We start from the raw sequence: 19972 nt of genomic DNA, 5'->3' as shown, positions 1-19972 counted from the left end.
ATAAATATAAAAATATTTCTTTGTGCTAGTACATTTTCGGTCTTAAATTCTATGCAAAAGAAACCATAAAAAAAATTGAATAAGTAATTAATTAATGCTCGTTTTTAAAGGAATTTGCAAATTGGTTAACTTTCACGCCGTTTGCATATCCATAACAGTATATTAAAAAGTTTATTTTGATAATTTTTAAATAGAAACAGTAGGCTTTTAATAAAAAGAAAACCCAACTTTAGACTAGCGAGTGTTTGGAGGTGTGTTGTAGGGGTAAATAAAAACAAAATGGAAAATAAAGAATAAGCGAAAGTAAAAAAAAAACGAACGTGTAAGCTAAAAAACTTCTTTAAAAAATCAGAAAAACAAAAAAAAGCAGTGAACCTGATGAAAAAAAAAAAAAACCGAACGTGTAAGCTAAAAAACTTCTTTAAAAAATCAGAAAAACAAAAAAAAGCAGTGAACCTGATGAAAAAAAAAAAAAAACGAACGTGTAAGCTAAAAAACTTCTTTAAAAAATCAGAAAAACAAAAAAAAGCAGTGAACCTGATGAAAAAAAAAAAAAAAAAAACGAACGTGTAAGCGAACGATTTTAAAACTTCTTAAAAAAATCAGAAAAACAAAAACAAAAAAAACAGCGAACGTGATGAAAAAAAAAACCGAACATGTAAGCGAACGATTTTAAAACTTCTTAAAAAAATCAGAAAGACAAAAACAAAAAAAAAACAGCTAACGTGATGGAAAAAAACACGAAAAAAATGACATAAATAACCCTGCTCCAATATTAAAACTTTAAAAATTAAAAAAAAAAAAAAAAAGATCTTACATCTCGGTTTGAACGTGTAATCTTAAAATAACGACGCTGCTCCTTAAGTGACTGAGCTATGAGCACGTCAGCAAAATTGGGTCGTTTTTTTAATAGTTAAAATAATTCAAGAAAGACCGTTTTTTGCACATGTGTATATGGCTAACTTGTCATGAAGGAACGATTTTTTGCTACCGCTCCCTGTGGAAATGTTCCCAGTTGAGAGTGAAGGAATTAATGTTTTTAGCCAATTTTTCGATATTTGTCGTCCGAAGGGTCGAGCTTCAAAATGATATGAATATCGTGAAAATCCGTCACCTGTGTCGAAAGTTTTTGTGAGACATACAAAAACACATACATTTTGCCTTTTATATATATACTAGCGAGGGGTACCCGGCGTTGCCCGGGTGTTTGCAGGTGTGTGTGAAAAAAACAGGTGCCCGTGAAAAAAAAACAAAGCCTTGACGACGCGCAGTTGGAAAATAGTAAAATGTGAAAAAAAAAACAGGTGCGCGTTTTTGATTGACGTGACGGCGATAGGTATTCAGCAGTTAGCATTTTGTGCGGGACAGTTTTTAATGAGGTCAATAAATCGGTTTGTTTGTTTTTAAAAACTCGCTCCCCTGTCTGATATGACGAAGTCGACATTGACTGGAAAAAATAAAACGTGAAAGTCGGACAAATTGAATAGACAGGCGAACCCCATTCGTAACTCATATATATTATCATTTAGATGTGATATAAAAAGTTTTAAGAAGGAATGAGCCGACCGAAAAGTCCAACGGAAAAAACCTTTTACAGACATACACAATAAGCGAACACACATACATACATACACACATTTTCGCTTTTATATATATAGATAATTTATTTTATATCTTTACTAGCGAGGGGTGGGGTACCCAGTGTTAAGAAAAAAAAAAGTTTTGGTAGGCAGTTAGGCTCGAACCCGAACCCTTGAGGTTAATAGGCTGATGGATTCCTACCACACTACGATGGCAGAGAATTAAGAATGTGTGAAATAAAATCATTAAAAAGTGATGTGCGTGTTTAATGAGGTCAAACGCATTTAATGTTTCCGCAGTAAATTTTAACTGCAAGGTAGTTGTTTTGGGTTTTTGTTTTTACCCAACTTTAAAACTAGCTCCCCCTTTATTAGGGGAGTATCCAAATGAAACCAATTGTCTGATATGACGGTGAAAACTGACATTGACCAAACATTCCTAGTTTCACATCAGTTTCGATTTTATACGAAAAAGCTGAACCAACATGAGACGACCGAAATAGCGAGAATCGTGTAAAATTTCGATGTAAATAAATCTAGACGCGACGCGCGTTCGCAAATTGTAAATATTATTATCTAGGGTGTATATAAACACTTGTAAGTGATAGTGGACATACACAAAAAGTGCACACACACACACACACACACACACACATTTTCGTTTTTATATATATAGATTTGTCTTAGCGTTTAATTCCCAAATTATTATATGAAATTCTTTATAAATTACTTACAAGTTTTCATGCTTATTTCATTTCTTATATTTCTAGGTCCGTCACAATGTCTTTGAGGTGTTTACTGGTTGTCCTTCGTCAAAAGCAAAGAACAGTGCTAACTGTTTACCAAAGCCTTTACAAATATGGTCTACGTCCCGTGTCTCTGTCGGCTTTTCAATGCCACAATAAAGAAGAATCCTCCTCTTTAGTAGAAGAAGCAGAAATTCCATCGGAGAATGAAAGCATTCTTCATAAAAGACGAGACCCTAAAGAACATTATGATTATTACAGGAAACTTGTCAGCACCATCAAACAATTTGATAAGACGACGGTGCCTGAATTAAAAACAGCTGAGCATGAAAATCGCTCCGATTTATTACCAGAGGCGATTAAAAGTGACAGCTGTACGACATTTCAAATAAAAGACCCCAGCCACAAAACAGAATATGCTGACGCACAACCTGATGCGTTCCAATCTAATGATGCTGAAACGACTCATCGCAAGCTATCGCTTAGTATTGATTCCAGCAGAGAACCAGCCAATTTCAAAGACACCCGAGAAATTTCCAGACCTTTTTTTGAAAGTGATAAAATATCTACCATTATTAGAGATTCAGAGGTCATGTCACCTTCGGAAGCTGAAGAAGCAACGATAGAATTGAATCGGAGCCGATATACCGACATGGCAACCTCCTCTAATCTAACCGTTTATGTTAGTGAATCCGAGACCCTCAAACAATTGATCAGCCTCGGTGTTGATTTGTCGCGCATCGAGAAGTTCAATGAAGCTGCTAATCTTATCCTCAAACTCGATTTTGAATCGGATGTCAAACCTTATTTGCTCTTCTTGAAGGACGTCGGAGTTCCGAGCGACCAGCTTGCTGTGATCATCACAAAGAATCCTTTTATCTTTAAAGTATGTATGATTCTCATTAAATTCTTTTTGTTGTTTTTTGACTTTTTTTCACGCCAAAAAAGCCATATTGCTACTTGGACGTAAGTCGTTACTATTTAGGATTGTGTCTAATACAGGGTAACCAAAAAAAAAAACAAAAGCTGAATGGAGGCCATCTAGAACATATGCTGTAGAATGGAGAAAAAAAGGTCAAAGACCCTTAAGTTTTGATGTGATGTTTTGAATATAATAAACTAGTTAGAACTGGGGCCCTTTTTGGGGGGGGGGTCACCCCGTATATATATATTTATATAAGCAACAGTAGCAGCTGAATAACGCAATGGTTAGAAGCTCCGGCTTGTGTTTGGGCGGTTGGGTTTCGATCCTGGTTTGAGGTAGTTGCTTGTCAAGCCGCACTGATGAACTGTGAAACAGTACTGAATGTGGGTGACTATAATGCTTCCCAACTTGGGTTGAGCATATTGGGAAGTGATATACAAATTATCATTAGCATATTAAGCGATGCTCTTTGTGTAATATATATATATATATATATATATATATATATATATATATATATATATATATATATATATATATATAGGGTGACCCAAAAAATGCTCAATATTATAAGGATAGTTATATAAATTATATATTAAATCATATATAAATAATATATATATATATATATATATATATATATATATATATATATAGGGTGACCCAAAAAAAGAAAAGCTAAATGGAGGCCATCTAGAACATATGCTGTAGAATGGAGAAAAAAAGGCCAAAGACCCTAGTGTTTTGATGTGATGTTTTGGATATAATAAACTAGTTATGACCAAAGTTTCATTTCATGTGGACAAAACAATAAGAAACAGGGCCTAATTAGAGTTGGGCCCGTTTTTTGGGCGGGGGGTCACCCTGTAGTAATTGGATCTAACAACAATGTCACGATGCATAAAGTATACTATGGAATTTTGTTTAAATGTTTTCAAGTCTAGATCCATTAGGGTTTAAAGACCCCATCAGATATGCAAACCTATAGGAACAGCTTTGGGTCAACACTGGTTGACCTTGACCTTCACACGGCATTCTATAAACAAACATTAAAAAAAAACGAGTTGTTGGGAGGGGGGGGGCAATGGTCCGGCAAGATTTTTTTTTTTATTAGGAAACATTATTTTTATTTAATCAACATTTTTTTAATAAAATTATTTTAACAACATTTTTTAATTAAACTATTTAAACAACATTTTGTAATAAAATTATTTAAATAAAAATTTATAATAAAATTATTAAAATAAAACTTTTTAATAAAATAATTTAAACAAAACTTTTTAATAAAATTTTTTAAACAAAACGTTTTGATAAAATTATTTGAACAAAACTTTTTAATAAAGCTATATTTATTTGAATGACTTACACCATTCGGTGTAGGTTGCAAAAGTTTAAAGATTCTGTTTACTCTTCATTAAAAACATTCAAATGACAGCACCACGGCACCAGCCAAGATGATAATGATGCTGAAAACTCTGTCTATTAAAATCAGCAACAAACCCAGAAAACCCAATGAAAGGCCCGTCAAGATGGATTGAAATTAAATCTTTAATTGAGAAGGATGTACCTAGTGGGAGTGAGGATGTTTCTAATTAGGAAACTGGTTGCCATGCCCAGAATATAACAGATGTTCCAGAAACTTCTCTCGTTAAACTTCTCTCGTTGCAAACAAAGTTACAAGATTTGAAGAAATGTTATGGAAATTAAATATCTGAGAGTGAATGTCACCACGACCAAAGTTTGAGAGTGAATGTTACAAAGATTATTGTCTAAGAGTGAATATTACAAAGACCAAGGTCTGAGAATGAATGCTTATATATATATATATATATATATATATATATATATATATATATAAATTACAATAAGTTTACCAAGGTAATCAAAATGGTAAACTTAAAATATATTATAAATATTAAAGAGTTAATATTTACAAGTAAAGTAATCTCAACCAGATGTAAAAGCTCAATAAAACCGAAAAGGAAATAGAGCTTATAATATGAACAAATGATTAATAAAACATGTTAAAAAACATCTTGAAATACTCTCCTTCTCATCAGAGGGCAGGAATTAGCAAAATGCGGGATCGGATTTTGCATGTAAAAGTATTTAGTGAAACTACAGATAAGTCACAGATCTTACTTGGTTAAAAAAAGGGTGAGGTAAGGGGAGTAGGAGGTAAAAGAAAAATGATAAAAAGATTTCACATGAATGGATAGTCCTGTGAAGGGTAAAAAATCCAAGAATGGTAAAATCCAAACACGGTAGAATTAAAAATTTCCAATCCAACAGGTAAGTTCCAAAAGGGCCAAAATGATCCAAAAGGCAGAATTCCTTGGAAAAAATCACAAATGGAATGAGTATATAAATATATATATATATATAAATATATATATATATATATATATAAATATATATATATATATATATATAAATATATGTATATATATGTATGTATGTATATATATATATATATATATATATATATAACTACTTCATTTACTCACATAAAATTAATATACGAAAGTATAGATTTATGCGTAAACTTTAAGTATTTACTTCAAAAGTGCTCAATACGTAGGTAGAGCTAGTTAGTAAGTTATAAAATGTATATGGCGATTAAGCTACACTGAATATTCCGCGTTTCATCCGCTCTAGGACTCTTCAGGCTTATGCGCGAATTCTGTGGTTGTTTGTCGTTTTTATATGCGCATCTTCTATTGAGATTTTCGTTAGCCAAGCAGCTTTCTAGTATCCTTATTATTATTGTTATTGTCAATATTGTTTTGTTGTATCACAACTCATCAGTGCGGCTAGACATACACCTTTCCCCAGCCATGGATCGAACCTACAACTGTTGAGTTGACAGTCGGCTGTTCTAACTATCGGACCACAAATCAGTGCCGTAAGTATTTCTCCATGAGTGTGTATTAAATCCACACCCGCCCGTCGCTTACAGTGCTCAAACCATAAGTTTCTTTACAAACAAATTAACAGTGGGCTTCGCTTAATTGCTTTAAATACGCGTCGGGTGAAAATATATTTACAAAGTGCTCAACCCAAAGAGGGGGGGGGGCTTTAATTGTCATCCACATATAGTACTGTTTCGTTGTATCACAACTCATCAGGGCAGCTAAAACCACTTCTCGGAAAAGCAGAGTAACAAAATTTTCTCCCATCGTTTAATGCAGCTCTGGGGACCGTTTTGACATGACTTTGGAAATCAAGGTTGCATCATCTGGAAAACACTTTCCTTTCAAAAGCAACTTCATGGCTCGGAAAGCGTGAAATTTAGAGAGATGATTAGAGAGATGGGAAGGATTTCATAGCCAAACTAGTGCTGGGACGATTCTAATATTTTTCCCGGTTCCGATACAATTACCGATTCCGATTCTTTATAAATCTCAAAATATTTACAATAAAGGTGTTATTTTTATCCGATTACTGTAAAAACACATGTTCAGTGTGCAGATATTTTGCTCAAACGTGAAAATACACTTGTGAAGGGGGGGGTGATCTATAGATTTTAGTTTGACTGGTAATTTAGAATCAATAAATATTCATTATTTTATTATTACTACCAGCAGTGAAGATTTTGTTTCAAACAAAATCAAATAAAAAACAGAGATAATTAAAGGAATCGTTTTTGGCATCGGAAAATAAATACAAATTTTTCCGATTCTGATACTGATTCCAATATCGATTCCGATACCCCAAAAAGTTCGATTTTTCTGATTCCTGATTCTAATTCCGATTAATTGTCCCAACACTAATTGAAAGCCCAGTCAATGCAGTGAAAGTAGTTGGACTAACCACCTCCAAAGAACGCAAGAGTGCAGCCCTCCGCTGACAACGTCATGCCCACAGTTTTCTGGAACCAGGCTAAAGTAACTAACAAAATCAAGAAGCTGGGCAATATCAGCAAAGGTATCCTCCTCCTGCATGACAGCATTCCAATCCGCCAGATATATTGTATATTGTATTGTATCATATTGTATATATTGTATTAGGTTGTCCGGAAAATAATGGCCATTTCAGAAAGTCTGTTTTGAAATTGGATTTTATCATAGGATTTTTATTATATTTCAGGTAAACATCAACATGATTACTGATTTATATGTGCTCTTTAATAATTTCTTACTTTTTTCTTTCAGAAAACGTTTTATGAGCGAATGAGCCCATAATTTGGAATATGAGAAAAGAAGACTTACGATTACTTTTCCTGCATGAGTTTAAGCTTGGTAACAATGCTTCTCAAACAACTGCAAATATCAATAGGGCATGGGGAGAAGGCATCGCAAGTGATAGAACAGTACGAAGGTGGTTTCAGAAATTTCGTAGTGGTGATGAGAGCCTTAAAGATGAAGAAGGTAGAGGACGGCCATCTAATCTTGACAATGAAAATTTGAGAGCCATGTTTGAGCAAAATCAACGGCAAAGTGTCAGGGAAATGTCTCGGGAACTTGGTGTCAGCAGTTCAACAGTGTCGGACCATCTGAAGCAAATTGGCAAGGTGAAAAAGTTCGACAAATGGGTCCCACATGAGCTCAATGAAAATCAACAAGCTCGACGTTTTGAAGTGTGTTCGATGCTCTTTTTGCGAAACATTAATGATCAATTTCTTGACCGAATGGTCACCTGTGACGAAAAGTGGATCCTTTATGATAATTGGAAACGATCAGGTCAATGGCTTGATTGTGATGAACCACCCAAACATTTTCCAAAGCCAAATTTTCACCAACAGAAGATTATGCTGATTGTTTGGTGGTGTGCAATTGGTGCTATTCATTACAGCTTTCTGGATGCTAATCAGAGCATCACGGCAGAGGTTTACCTGCAATCAACTCGAAGAAATGCATCATCATTTACAAAAATTGAGATCTGCATTAGTGAATAGGCGTGGTTCAATCCTGCTCCACAATAATGCGTGGCCTAATGTTGCGAGAATGACACTGTAGAAACTCACAGACTTGGGATATGAAACTTTACCACAACCTCCTTATTCTCCAGATCTTTCGCCCACAGACTACCATTTTTTCAAGCATTTAGCCGCTTTTTTAAGCAACAAAACTTTCAGATCTAATGCAGAGGTTGAATCTTTTTTCAAAGATTTCTTAGCATCTAAGCCAAAGAATTTTTATCAACGAGGCATAAATGATCTAGTTGATAGATGGCAAAAATGCATGGCTGTTCAAGGATCATACTTTGACTAATTTCAATGTTTAGTGTCACCTATTTGATTAATAATTACTTTTTCTCGAAAATTGGCCATTATTTTCCGGACAACCTAATATCATATTGTATATTGTATTGTATCATATTGTATATTGTATTGTATCATATTATATTGCTTTAGCGATTTTAAGTCCTTCATAAAATACAGAGTGTCCTTAAACCCAACCATCTATTTTAATTTCTATTTATAAAACAATTCTCATAAAAACAGAGTAACAAAATTTGGCACTGTCTTTTCTCCCATCTATTTTGATTACTAGTTCAAAATAGGCGCTTAATTTTGGGACACTTTGTATGAATCAAAATGTTCCTAAGCGTTTTTCTTAATTTTGCTATTCTTTCCTTTCTTTAATGACAGGCTAATATTGAAGACTTAGAAGCCATTATTGAATATTTTAAATCCAAAAATTTCCCAAAGACGGACATCCCGCAAATTCTGATCCGAGCACCACGTTTATTGTCAATGTCTGTTCCAAATATTGATGAAAAACTCGGGTTTTATCAAAAACTCTTCAAACTCACAGGTAAATCATTTTTCTTTTGTGTTTGGGTTCGTAGAAAGAATGTTTATACAGGATGTTCTCAGCATCCGAGGGACATCAGACATTTTACAAAAATAATGAAAAATTACAAATATATCCCTATCTCTACTTATATATAAAGGCATTTTGCATGTGTGTTTGTGTGTGTCTTTGTGCATGTGTTTATGTGTGTATTTGTGTGCGTGTGTGTACACGTGTTAGTGTTTTTTTGTGTGTATGCGTGTGTATGTTTGTGTGTGGGTGTGTATGTGTATGTACATGTGTATCAGGGTTGGCAGTTTGGTTTCTGTTGAAATTTCTTGGAAGGTATGAAGCTCTTTATAACAGGGGTCAACAACCTTTTAAATCCAGCCCTTGAGTGAATTTTGTTTGTTCTGCCATCTTACTCACGATGCATTTGAATTTCTTTTTTTTTGTTTCGATATTTTTTTTTTTTTTTTACATAGGCATCACCACTTATCAAGGCCGAGAGGCCACTCGAGGCTAAGGGTTAAAGAGTGTACAGTAGAAATTGGACAATATAGTAATCGTTAGTAATGGAAATTCGGTAAATTTGTTAACTTATATGGAACGGCTCATCAAGAACTTGTTTACGGTAGACTTGAAGACAGCCATATTGTAGTCAGCTGGAAAGCAGGAAAACGGAAGACAATTCCATAGGCGTGCATTTCTAAGAAAGAAGCTTTGTTCATGGAATTTAGGTTTAGGCACAGATAAAGAGTGGGGGGAATTATTGATAGTATTTTCTGCTAGACAGGTGAAAGTTTGGCAAGGGGAGGCCATAGATTGGAGCTCAGTCAAGCACTTGCCATGAAAATAACGATAAAGCAGAGACAAACTCGCAACATCTCTTCTGTGAGAAAGAGGTTGCAGGGAAGAGAAAAGGACATCTCCTACAAGGCTATATTTCTATAGTAAAATAAATTATATCATTGTAATATAGGATATAATTGTATTTATTACTTGATTTCTTGAAATGCTCAAAAAATTTATTTACAATAAATGGATTTTTGGGATGTGGATTGATTATTTATATTATTTAGATTCTTTGGACTACTGTTCTCATCTTGAGCGTGATTTTCACAACATTTCAATCAATGTAACCTCCAACCTTCTTCAGGTGTATCTTATCGAACTTGGGAATGTTTCTGTCAAACTCAGGAATTTGGACGGAATTTCGAATGAGACCCTTTATTTATTTCATGGCGGTAGTATGCTCTCGTTTCATTAGCCCTGACTGCATAGAGGTCCTAAGTAATTCGCAATTGTATTTTTTGGTCGGCCACACTGAGGATCGAACCTTCAACCTTCTATCACATTTTACAATTGATTTTTTCCAAGTATTCTAACCGCTGCACGATGGACCTTGAAGAAGGTCAGAAGTTACATCGGCTGAAACGTTGTGAAAATGACAAATAGGAGTCTTAAGAATCTAAATAATTTAATAACATTGCTGTCCTCCATGACAATTTAGCCAAAGCTGTTTGGCCCTCCTCCTTTTAATCAGTATAACTTTTTAGACCTCTCGCTCAAAAAATGTTGCAAACCTCTGCTCTATGCCAATGGTTAACCAATCATTTAATGTCAGATGCAGTAGAGGACAACGCATCCTTTTTAAACATGCAATGCAAGAGTATAACTAATATGAACAATCTGAGGTGTTCCCAGTTAGCCATTAAGTATTGATAGGCTGCGATAGAGAGGGACATTTTGTTTTGATTTTAATGCCGGTATTTGAGTGATTGGAAGATCCTATTGGAGACAGAATGGCAGATAAGCACAGTTGATTTTTTACAAAGGGGTCACCACTTATCAAGGCCTGGGGGCCACTTGAGGATAAGAGTTAATGAGTGTGGAAATTTGGTAAATTGGATTACATCAGGGGATGTTTCATCAAGAATTTTTTCACGTTGTACTTGAAGGCGACCATATTGTAGTCAGTTGGAAAGCAAAGAAACGGAAGAAAATTCCGCAGGCGGGCAGTTCATGTTATCTCCCTTTGTTTCTTCACTTTTTTTTTAAAATGGCAGGTGAGACAGTCACTTCTCCGATATTCATAAAATTTGACTCTCTTATCTAAAAACAAAACTACTTGATCAATCTACATGACTTTAAGAACATGATGTTTTCGTTTCATCATGGGGATATACATTATGCAGATTTTGTTTTTTAATATAAGGGGGGGGGTCTGGACAAGTCCCCCCCCCCCAAAAAAAAATAAACATGAATCTATTTTTCCTGTCTATGTAATGCATAGTTGTAAAAAAATAGAAAGATTAAAAAGTGAAATAACAAATTAGAATATTTAGAGAGTTGGAGAAACGTACAAGATTATAAGTTATTAAGACCTTCCATAACTAAAAATTCCGATTTTAATTAAAAAAAATAAATAAATAAAAAGTATTTTTCGGGCTTTGAAAGATTTATAATTTATGTGGTCGAAAGCTGTAATTTAGACAATTAATTTTTTTTTTTTTTTTTTTTTTTTGAGTGGGATAACAAATTAATTGTCCGTCAGGAGGATTTTTTTTTTTTTTTTTGAGGAGGGGGTAATTTATAAATGTATTCCTTACATTTTGTTTTGCTCATTTTTCCTCTTTCATTGATTTCAGGCAGCCAAGTACGTGAAGTTGTTTGTCATCTTCCGAAATTGGTCAGTTACAATGCAAAATCAATCAAGGTTAGTATATACTAGTGTTGCCCGGGATACAATGAATTAATTTTAATTTTATTTTTTTCCATACTTGTTACATCATATATCTATTATAATAAAGTTGTATCTTGTTTGTTCACGATTTGGTTAATATATACAAAAGGTACACTGTTTAACAGACTTGCACATACTTTTTTATTTCTGCATGATTTCTTTATATACTATTTATTCAAAAGGAATCACCATTCAAAAGGTTATCTAATTTGCATATTACATTAAATAAAATCTGTTTTAATAATTAGCTTTCAATTTTTATTACAAATTAGTAATAGAATTGTTTTAAGTATTCTATTTAGAAATATTATATAAAGCTGATTTATTTTATTGATTTATTTATTTTACATTTAATTTAATTTATTTTTAATTATTATGATCGACATCATCTGCATTTAAAAACAGAAGTTTTCATTTAACTTATGAGTTATTTCTATTTAAGCTATGCGATTTTATTTCTCAATTTGAAGGATGAAGATAGCTATGTTTTATGGCTTTATTAGGTTAGTGCAAAAATAATGTAGCTTTTTGACATTCATCTTCAAAAGATCATAACTCCTTTCATAATAAACTTTATTAATCGAAATAAGAACCATTAGAATCGACACATTTTTTTTGCCAAAGAGAAACAAGTTTATTTATCTCATTAGCATAGAAATCCGGAGTTCTGGAAGCGATGAAGTCATTAAAGGCCGATTCGGCATCATCTCGGCTTTTGAAACATTTTTTTGCACAGGAAGTTGTCGATATACTTCAAAAAGTGATAATCGGTGGGAGAAAGGACCGGTGAATATGGCAGACGAGGCAGAATCTCGGAGCCCAATTCGTTCAGCTTTTGCATGGTCAGTTGCGCAACATGTGAGCGAGCGTTGTCATGGAGGAGAATTGGTCCCTTCATATTGACCCATCTCGGGCACATACATTGGAACTTCTGATGGTTGGTTGGTTGTTTTTGTTTTACGGCATATCAATCCTTTTCAGGTTATTTAATGCCGAATCCAAAGATTTTGAAGAAAAGTTTTTTTAATAGAACATATTTGTTGTTTTCAAGTCTGTTTCTATTTAACCCATAGTTGGTACCCTGAGCGAGAGACCTGGTGAATATGCCACATGAGCCCAATTAGTTCTGCAGGGTTAGTTGAGCAACATGCGGGTGAATGTTGTCATGGAGGAGAATTGGTCCCTTTATATTGACCAATCTCGGGCACATACATTCTGGTGCATTTTGTCAATTTGTCAGCAGTACTTCTTCACCATATTTTTTTCGCCTGGATTCAAGAAGCTGTGATGGATGAGACCGGCTGCAGACCACCAAACAGTCACCATAACCTTTTTGTGATGCAATTTCAGCTTCGGGAAGTGTTGTGAAGCTTTTCTGGCATCCAACCACTGTGCCAAATGTTGCCGGTTGTCATAGAGGATCCACTTCTCATCACACGTTACAATCCACTCAAGAAATAGGTCGTTTTTGTTGTGCAGAAGGAGCATAGAAGACACCTCAAAACAATGATTTTTTTTGATTATCGTTCAATTCATGCAGCACCCATTTATCCAACTTTTTTGACTTCCCTATTTGCTTTAAATGGCGAACGACTGTTGAGTGGTCGAGCTTGAGTTCAACAGCAACTTCTCATGTGGTTTTGCGAGGATCGGCTTCAATTTAGGCTTTCAAATGTTCGTTATCAACTTCAGTCGGCTGGTTGTGACCGTTTTCAACTTCGAGGCTCTTGTCACCATTGCGAAATTTCTTGAACCACTGTTGTGCTACACGTTCATTAGTGGTTCCTGTGCCAAACACATCATTGATATCATGAACTGTCTTGGCAGTTTTTCGGCCTAGTTTGAACTGGAATAAGAAAACGTGTAGATTTAAATTTTGTCGATGCTGTTGAAAAGCCTGCAAAGAAAAAAAAAAAGTAAAAAGATTGAGAATGGTAACGAATATCACAATTTGATAGAGCAAAAAACGCACTTCAAAATGATATTTTGGGGTATTTATTCGTTGTAAGCAAGGAATTTTTTTTAATTCAATATTTAAGAACTTGCCTTTATTAATTTGAAATTGTCCCAGAAAACTAATTGTTATTTTTCAAGAGATTTTTACAATGAATTTACCTTCAAAATTTAGTTTACTTGTTGGTTTCCGAATATCGCCATGAAAACATTTTTCATTATAAACTTTTTTTCACATGTAAAAATATTATTTCCTTTTAGGAATTAACTTTAGGCTTTAATCTTTCAAATACAATAAAAAAAAGTAATCGAAAACCTAAAAAAAATATGATAAATCGACTTTCAAAACCGTTTCCCTCCATCAGTTTTCCCCATGGTGGGGCCATGTGATGTCACACGGGTCTGAAAAATAGTTATGCAGGGAGAGGGTACCAATAAAAAACTCCTCAAACTTTCTTTTAATGTTTCTTTGTCTTTTTTAATTCTTGTAAAAAAAAAATCATCATTTTAATTTCCACCTTTTATTTTTTCAGGAGATCCACTTCCAGATGAAGGAGTTCCTTGGATTTACTAATTTTGATCTCCAAAAGATTTTCCTGATCACTCCACGGGTTTTTCTTTCCAGTTAGTATAAATCAGTATTTTATTTTGTGGGCGAAGAAGGAAGAAAAATATGTACTTCCCACTGCAGGGGTTTAAACTACAACCTTTAGTTAATCAAAGGAAATTAGCAACAACTCCCAAGATATCTTATTCTTAGGCAGAACTTCCCTTTGTGCGGATCTTTAGGGATGTGCCAGTTTTGGGAGTCACCAGTTTGGGGATCCGTACTTTGGGGAGTCATCACTTTTTCTGAGGGTTACATTTTGCAGTTTGGATTTGGGTGAAGTATTTTCGGTTTAGAGAAATGATTTTATTGAAAAAGTTTCACAGGGTTTATAATCAAATGTGAGAAAGACGGGAAACGTTATATGATAAAACAAAACAAAATAAATAAATATTTTATGTGTTTAAAAATAGAAGATCACAGCAATTGAATTATTACAGAATTATACAAATTATATTTAATAAGAGTCAATGTTCATTGTTTTTCATATTAGAAATATAGTTCAACGAGAAAGGTTGGGAATATTTCAAGATCAGCAGATGATAAAGAAGGTTTAAATATTGTGTATGTTTGTGTGTTCACTAATGTAGGTGTGAGTTGAGGCATAGCAGCATTCTCCAGGGCCCAACAGAGGTGGCGCCGGTTCAAGGGCTCTGGTCAACTTGTTCACTGAAGAAAAATCTGACTTTCTATATTCACCCGCTAGATTGAGTGAATTTTCATAATTTTTGGATATATTACTATTTTCGACATGACAATTAAGTAAGTAATGTTGTTTTTGCTTAAAATGATATATTTTGAAAAAAATTGATTTGTCAATTCTATCTTAACAAGCACCATATTATCTGTTATCTATAATTAACTAGCTAACTTTTCTCAATAACTACGCCTTGGAATTTTTTGAAATTTTGCACAAACATTAAACATGGTATGAGTAAAAAAGTAACAGAACGGATTTTCCAGGAAAACTCTGGTGCCTTTCGGGTTAAAATGGCTAAAATTGACACTTTTGTGCTTATTAAAAAAAAATTGATGCCTTGGATTTTCATAAAACTTTCTGAATAGTTGTAACTAACTGATTTCTATATAATTTTGTTTGTCTATACTTCGCGATAACTCTTTGGTGTGAAGAGGCGCCTGGCATTGCCATTGTCTATACTTCGCGATAACTCTTTGGGGAAGGGGCGCCTGGCATTGCCCGGTTGTAAAATATGGTTAAACAAATAAAAGAAAAGCGAGACTTGGGTGCCATCTTATCACGTAATTAAAAGAAAAAAAAATGTCATGTTGTGGACGTCCGTAAAAAAGCAGAGAATTTTAAATGATACGAGAAGAAAAAATTGAAAAAAAAATGCTGCATGCTGGGCACGAACTTGCAAAACTTAAGTTCGTAAGCGAACACGTTATCGATCGGACCACGACGACCTAATCTAATCTAATGACATTGCAAGTTTAGCTTTTTAAAATGAAACAACAAATGAACTGTTTGCATATGCACAATTAACATTTCTACATGGAATAAGTGATGATTTTTTTATAATTTTTCGATATTATGTGTTCAAGAGATCGCTCTTTTTACGGAACCACGTTCAGGCTGCTTCGATGCAGATGACAAGTTTTTTGCGGGCATACAAACATGCACATAAACACACACACAGACAGCTAAAATTTATATTATAGACTATCATGACTACCTGGCATTGCCCGAGTGGAGAGAAGTGGTATACTACGGCTATTAAGCAACCAACACCCAGAAAAAAAATCAAAATAACTTTTGTTTCAATCAAAATTGTAACAAGTACCCATGCGAGCACAAAAAAAAATTAGCCGCAGTAGGCAGACTCGAACCTGTAACGTGAAAGAGGAAAAGGAGGTGAAAAAAAGCTGTCACAGTCACGGCGACTTATGACGTCACGGGCTTTCAAAATAACATTTTATAGACCTACGCTGAGATTGGTAGGTGTATGATTTGCAAAAATGTCGACACAAAAAGTGACCCGTCCTTGCAAAAAATAGCCCAGTTGACCAGCACAGAATTAATCTTTTTGGCCAATTTATAGATATTTTTCATCCAAGAGATTGATCTTTCTAACGATACCAATTTTTGTCATGGTCCGATGCGTCTGTCAAAAGTTTTTGGCAGACATACAAATACAACAACTATAGAAGGCAGTAATTGCCGAGAATGCAGTTGGAAGATTCGGAGTTCCTATCCCGTCGCAGATACCACCTGACGAAGGCCAGAGGAATAGTTGGTCGAAACGTTGTGAGACAACAACTAAAAAAAGATGAGGATAACGGTCCGTAATAAAATAAAATTAATAAGTAATACTCATCTCAATAACTCTTATCCCCGAGTGGCCCTTGGGCCTTGATAAGTGGTGAATTCCATGTAAAAAAAAAAAAAAACACACAGACATACACAAACTAACATACATTTTCCTTTTTATATATTAGATGGTTCCCATATCATGTTAAATTCTGTACTGTCTACTAAATAATCGATTGTCACTCAGCATATATGTTGCCTCTTTGTTGAGTCATCTTTGTCTATAATTTTTTGGTTGGTTGGTTGTTTTTCTTTTACGGCATATCAACCTTTTTCAGGTTATTTAATGCCGAATGTAGTTATTTTGAGGAACGATTTTTAATGGATTATCTTTTTTTTTTTTTAAGTCAGATTCTATTTAACCCATAGTTGGGACCCTAACAGGTACTACCACTCCGGGTCAGAGTGGACCTGGGAGCAATGGCAATTAAAGGGTGGCTCCACACTCCGCAAGGCCCACAAGGTGGGGCTTCACCATCGGATATAGTTTCAGGTCATATCCAGGACCTATAATTTTTGGCTTTGTTTCATAACAATAGATGGTTTTATAACAATAGATGGTTTCATAACAATAGATGGTTTCCCTTTTCCTTCCATATATGGTCAGCCATACCTGACTTTTCAATCTGTCCACGTATTACGAAAAACAGTATCATTTGTTGTTTTCATTTTTATTTTTTCTGTTACCATGTTGAAACGCCATTTTTATGCATATTTTTTATTCCTTTGCAGATAAATATAATTTGACGAACGTATTTGTCTACGTCCACAACGAGATGGGCCTGACTCATGCCCAGTTGATAAAGTGGCCGAAGATCTTCCGAACGCGACTGCATCGAATTAAAGAACGCCATGAATTCTTGAAGCACATGAAACGTGATCAGTACGATGCCACTAAGGAGAACTATGTATCACTTAAAGCTCTCGTCTCTCAGGATGATAAAACCTTTTGTTTTGATATTGCAAAATCTTCAACAGCAGAATTCAACCAATTTCTGAAAACCTTGTAATTTTTTTTTTTTTATATTTGAAAGAAAAAAAGTCTATTTAATGACTTTTTATATTAATCTTTGTCTTAATTTTCTAAATAAACAAGAAAAAAATTATCCGTTGAGTCAGCCATTGAACTCTGATTAGATTGTTTGAATTTTTAAAGTGAGATTTTTCACCACTTATCAAGGTCTGAAGGCCACTCGAGGATAGAAGTTAATGAATGTCAGGTGGTAGTGTAGTAAACGTTAATAGTGTGAGGTTAGTACAATTTGATTATTTAAGCGGACAGTTTAAAAAGAACTTGTTTACATTGGACTTGAAGGTTTCAATATTGTAGTTGGTTGGGAAGCAAACCAGCAGAACAGTGCTCCACATGCGGGCAGTTCTAGGAAAGAAGCTTTGTTAACGGCTTATGCATTTAGATCTAGGCATAGATAGACAGTGGAGGAAATGGTTGCTAATGGTTGTAACTAGTCGAGTTATTTTTTGTGAAATTCCAGCTAGGAGGGACCATAGATTGAAGCTCAGACGAGCACTTGCCATGAAAATAATGATAGGCTTGCAACGTGGAAAACAGGTTGCAGGGAAGAGAAAAGAGCATCACTTACTAGGTTTTGAAGCTGGTTTTGAACTCTATTAAGGCAGGATAGAGTGCATCAAGCAGCTCCTACCAAGATGTAACAACAGTACTCCATTTGAGATATAGCGCTGTGGTCATTCTTTTCCTACTCCTATTGTGAACATGTAGGGTGAACCTGGGTAATTCCACCCCCAACTTTACAAAAATGGCTGCCAAAGACAAAATAATAGATTTTACTAAAAGAAAACTTAACACACACATATATAGGTCAAAACAGTTTAATATGTAAAAAAAATTGAACTCATGTAACAGGGTCAGTGAAAAAAACATGTTTTAAATCAATTTCAATATTTACGAAAAAAGGGGGTAAAGCCCCCCCCCATCTTCCTTCCATTCCCTTTGCCTCCTTTGAGCATCAAAAGTGTAAGTAACAATATAACTTGCCTACAGTGTCTTTTTAAAGGTAACTAACATGATCAAAGCCAGCATTTTTTTTTTTTTTTTTTTTTACAAGGTGGTCACCACTTATCAAGGTCCGGAAGCCACTCAGGGATAAGGGTTATTGTAAGTACAGTACGTTAGTGTGGATATTTAAAGTGTCTACTTAAGGGGGGGGGCGGTTCATCAGGAATTTGTTTACGTTGGACTTGAAGACATCCAAGTTGTAGTCAGGAGGGAAGCAGGCAGACGGAACAGAGTTCCACAGGCGTGCAGTTCTAAGAAAGAAGCTTTGTTCATGGAATCTACGTTTTGATTTAGGCATAGATAAAGAGTGGGGAAAGATTTTGACAGTAGATTCAGCTAGACGGGTGTTTTTCGTAAAAGATTGGCGTGGGGGGACCAGAGATTGGAGTTCAGACGAGCACCTGCCATGGAAATAACGATAAAACAAAGATAGGATTGCAACGTCTCTTCTGTGGGAGAGAGGTTGCAGGGAAGAGAAAAGCCACAAAGTCTATTTTGTACTCTGTCAAGGCAGGATAGGCTGTTTTTAGCAGCTCCTGCCCAGATATGGCAGCAGTATTCCATCCTTGGACGTACTTGGCTTTTATATAGATAGAGCTCTACACCCTACACAAAGTAGGCTATCCTATTGTTTGACTGAAAAGTTTTCGAAGAGGTTTCTTGACCGGGTTGACGGAGTTTGTTCATCATTGTTGTCATCATCACCATGGGGTGACTGGTTTGACCAGCCCTCATCACTGTCCCCGATTTGTGAATCATCATCAGAGATGGTAGCATGTTCCTTCTTTCCCTTTCTCTTTACTTTCTGCTTTCTTACTGAGGAAGTTTCATCTTCATCGTTGTTGCCAACTCGGGCTGACCGTTTTGACTGCCAATCTTCATCACTTTCGGTGTCACAATTGAACTCCAGCTCGGACCCGTCATCAGCAGATATTTCCACTCTTGATTTCTTCCCTCTTCCTTTTTTCTCCCTCTTTTTAGCTGGCCCGAGTTTTTCTCTTTTAGGCTGCCTTTCTTTCTCTTGTTGTGCCATCCTCTGAATAAATTCAGCAGATGTCAGACTCTCACTCTCCCCATATAAACTGGCAACTGTTTTTACTAGCATAATCCTTCAGGACTCCACAGAATGCTAGGGGGTGGATTTCCACCAAGAGGCATAAATGATAAAACCCACCTGTTGACTATACTAGGCCTGAAATAGAAAGATTGAGCGTTTCAAAATGAAGAAAAAAAGGATAACAAATTCGTATAACCTGTGTCAGATTAAGAAATCAACATCTTGACTCTATGATCTCATCATAAAAAGTGCG

At 35.0% G+C, this 19972-nt stretch overlaps 1 protein-coding gene across 1 annotated transcript; it reads left to right on the top strand.

Annotated features, from left to right (window-relative positions):
* The first annotated feature begins 2335 nt into the window (after nucleotides 1-2335).
* LOC145243600 (transcription termination factor 3, mitochondrial-like) lies at nucleotides 2336-17757 on the top strand. The gene is made up of 5 exons (XM_080106587.1): nucleotides 2336-3212; nucleotides 8845-9010; nucleotides 11641-11708; nucleotides 14222-14312; nucleotides 17357-17757. Exons 1-5 carry the CDS (start codon nucleotides 2361-2363, stop codon nucleotides 17632-17634), a joined length of 1455 nt encoding a protein of 484 aa, XP_079962713.1. The 5' UTR covers nucleotides 2336-2360; the 3' UTR covers nucleotides 17635-17757.
* The last annotated feature ends 2215 nt before the right edge of the window (nucleotides 17758-19972 follow it).

The sequence above is a fragment of the Euprymna scolopes genome, chromosome 22 (genome assembly GCF_053919585.1).
Source record: "Euprymna scolopes isolate OS-2025 chromosome 22, ASM5391958v1, whole genome shotgun sequence".
In the NCBI taxonomy this organism is placed as follows: Eukaryota; Metazoa; Mollusca; class Cephalopoda; order Sepiida; family Sepiolidae; genus Euprymna; species Euprymna scolopes.
The sequence above is the reverse complement of the archived record's forward strand: the minus strand, read 5'-3'. Positions and strand labels throughout refer to the sequence as shown.

Excerpts from the sequence above, each read along its gene's own strand:
- LOC145243600 (XM_080106587.1), top strand. The coding sequence starts at position 2,361 with ATGTCTTTGAGGTGTTTACTGGTTGTCCTTCGTCAAAAGCAAAGAACA. Across the intron at positions 11,709-14,221 it reads ACAATGCAAAATCAATCAAG|GAGATCCACTTCCAGATGAA; the intron begins GTTAGTATATAC and ends TTATTTTTTCAG. Across the intron at positions 14,313-17,356 it reads TCCACGGGTTTTTCTTTCCA|ATAAATATAATTTGACGAAC; the intron begins GTTAGTATAAAT and ends ATTCCTTTGCAG.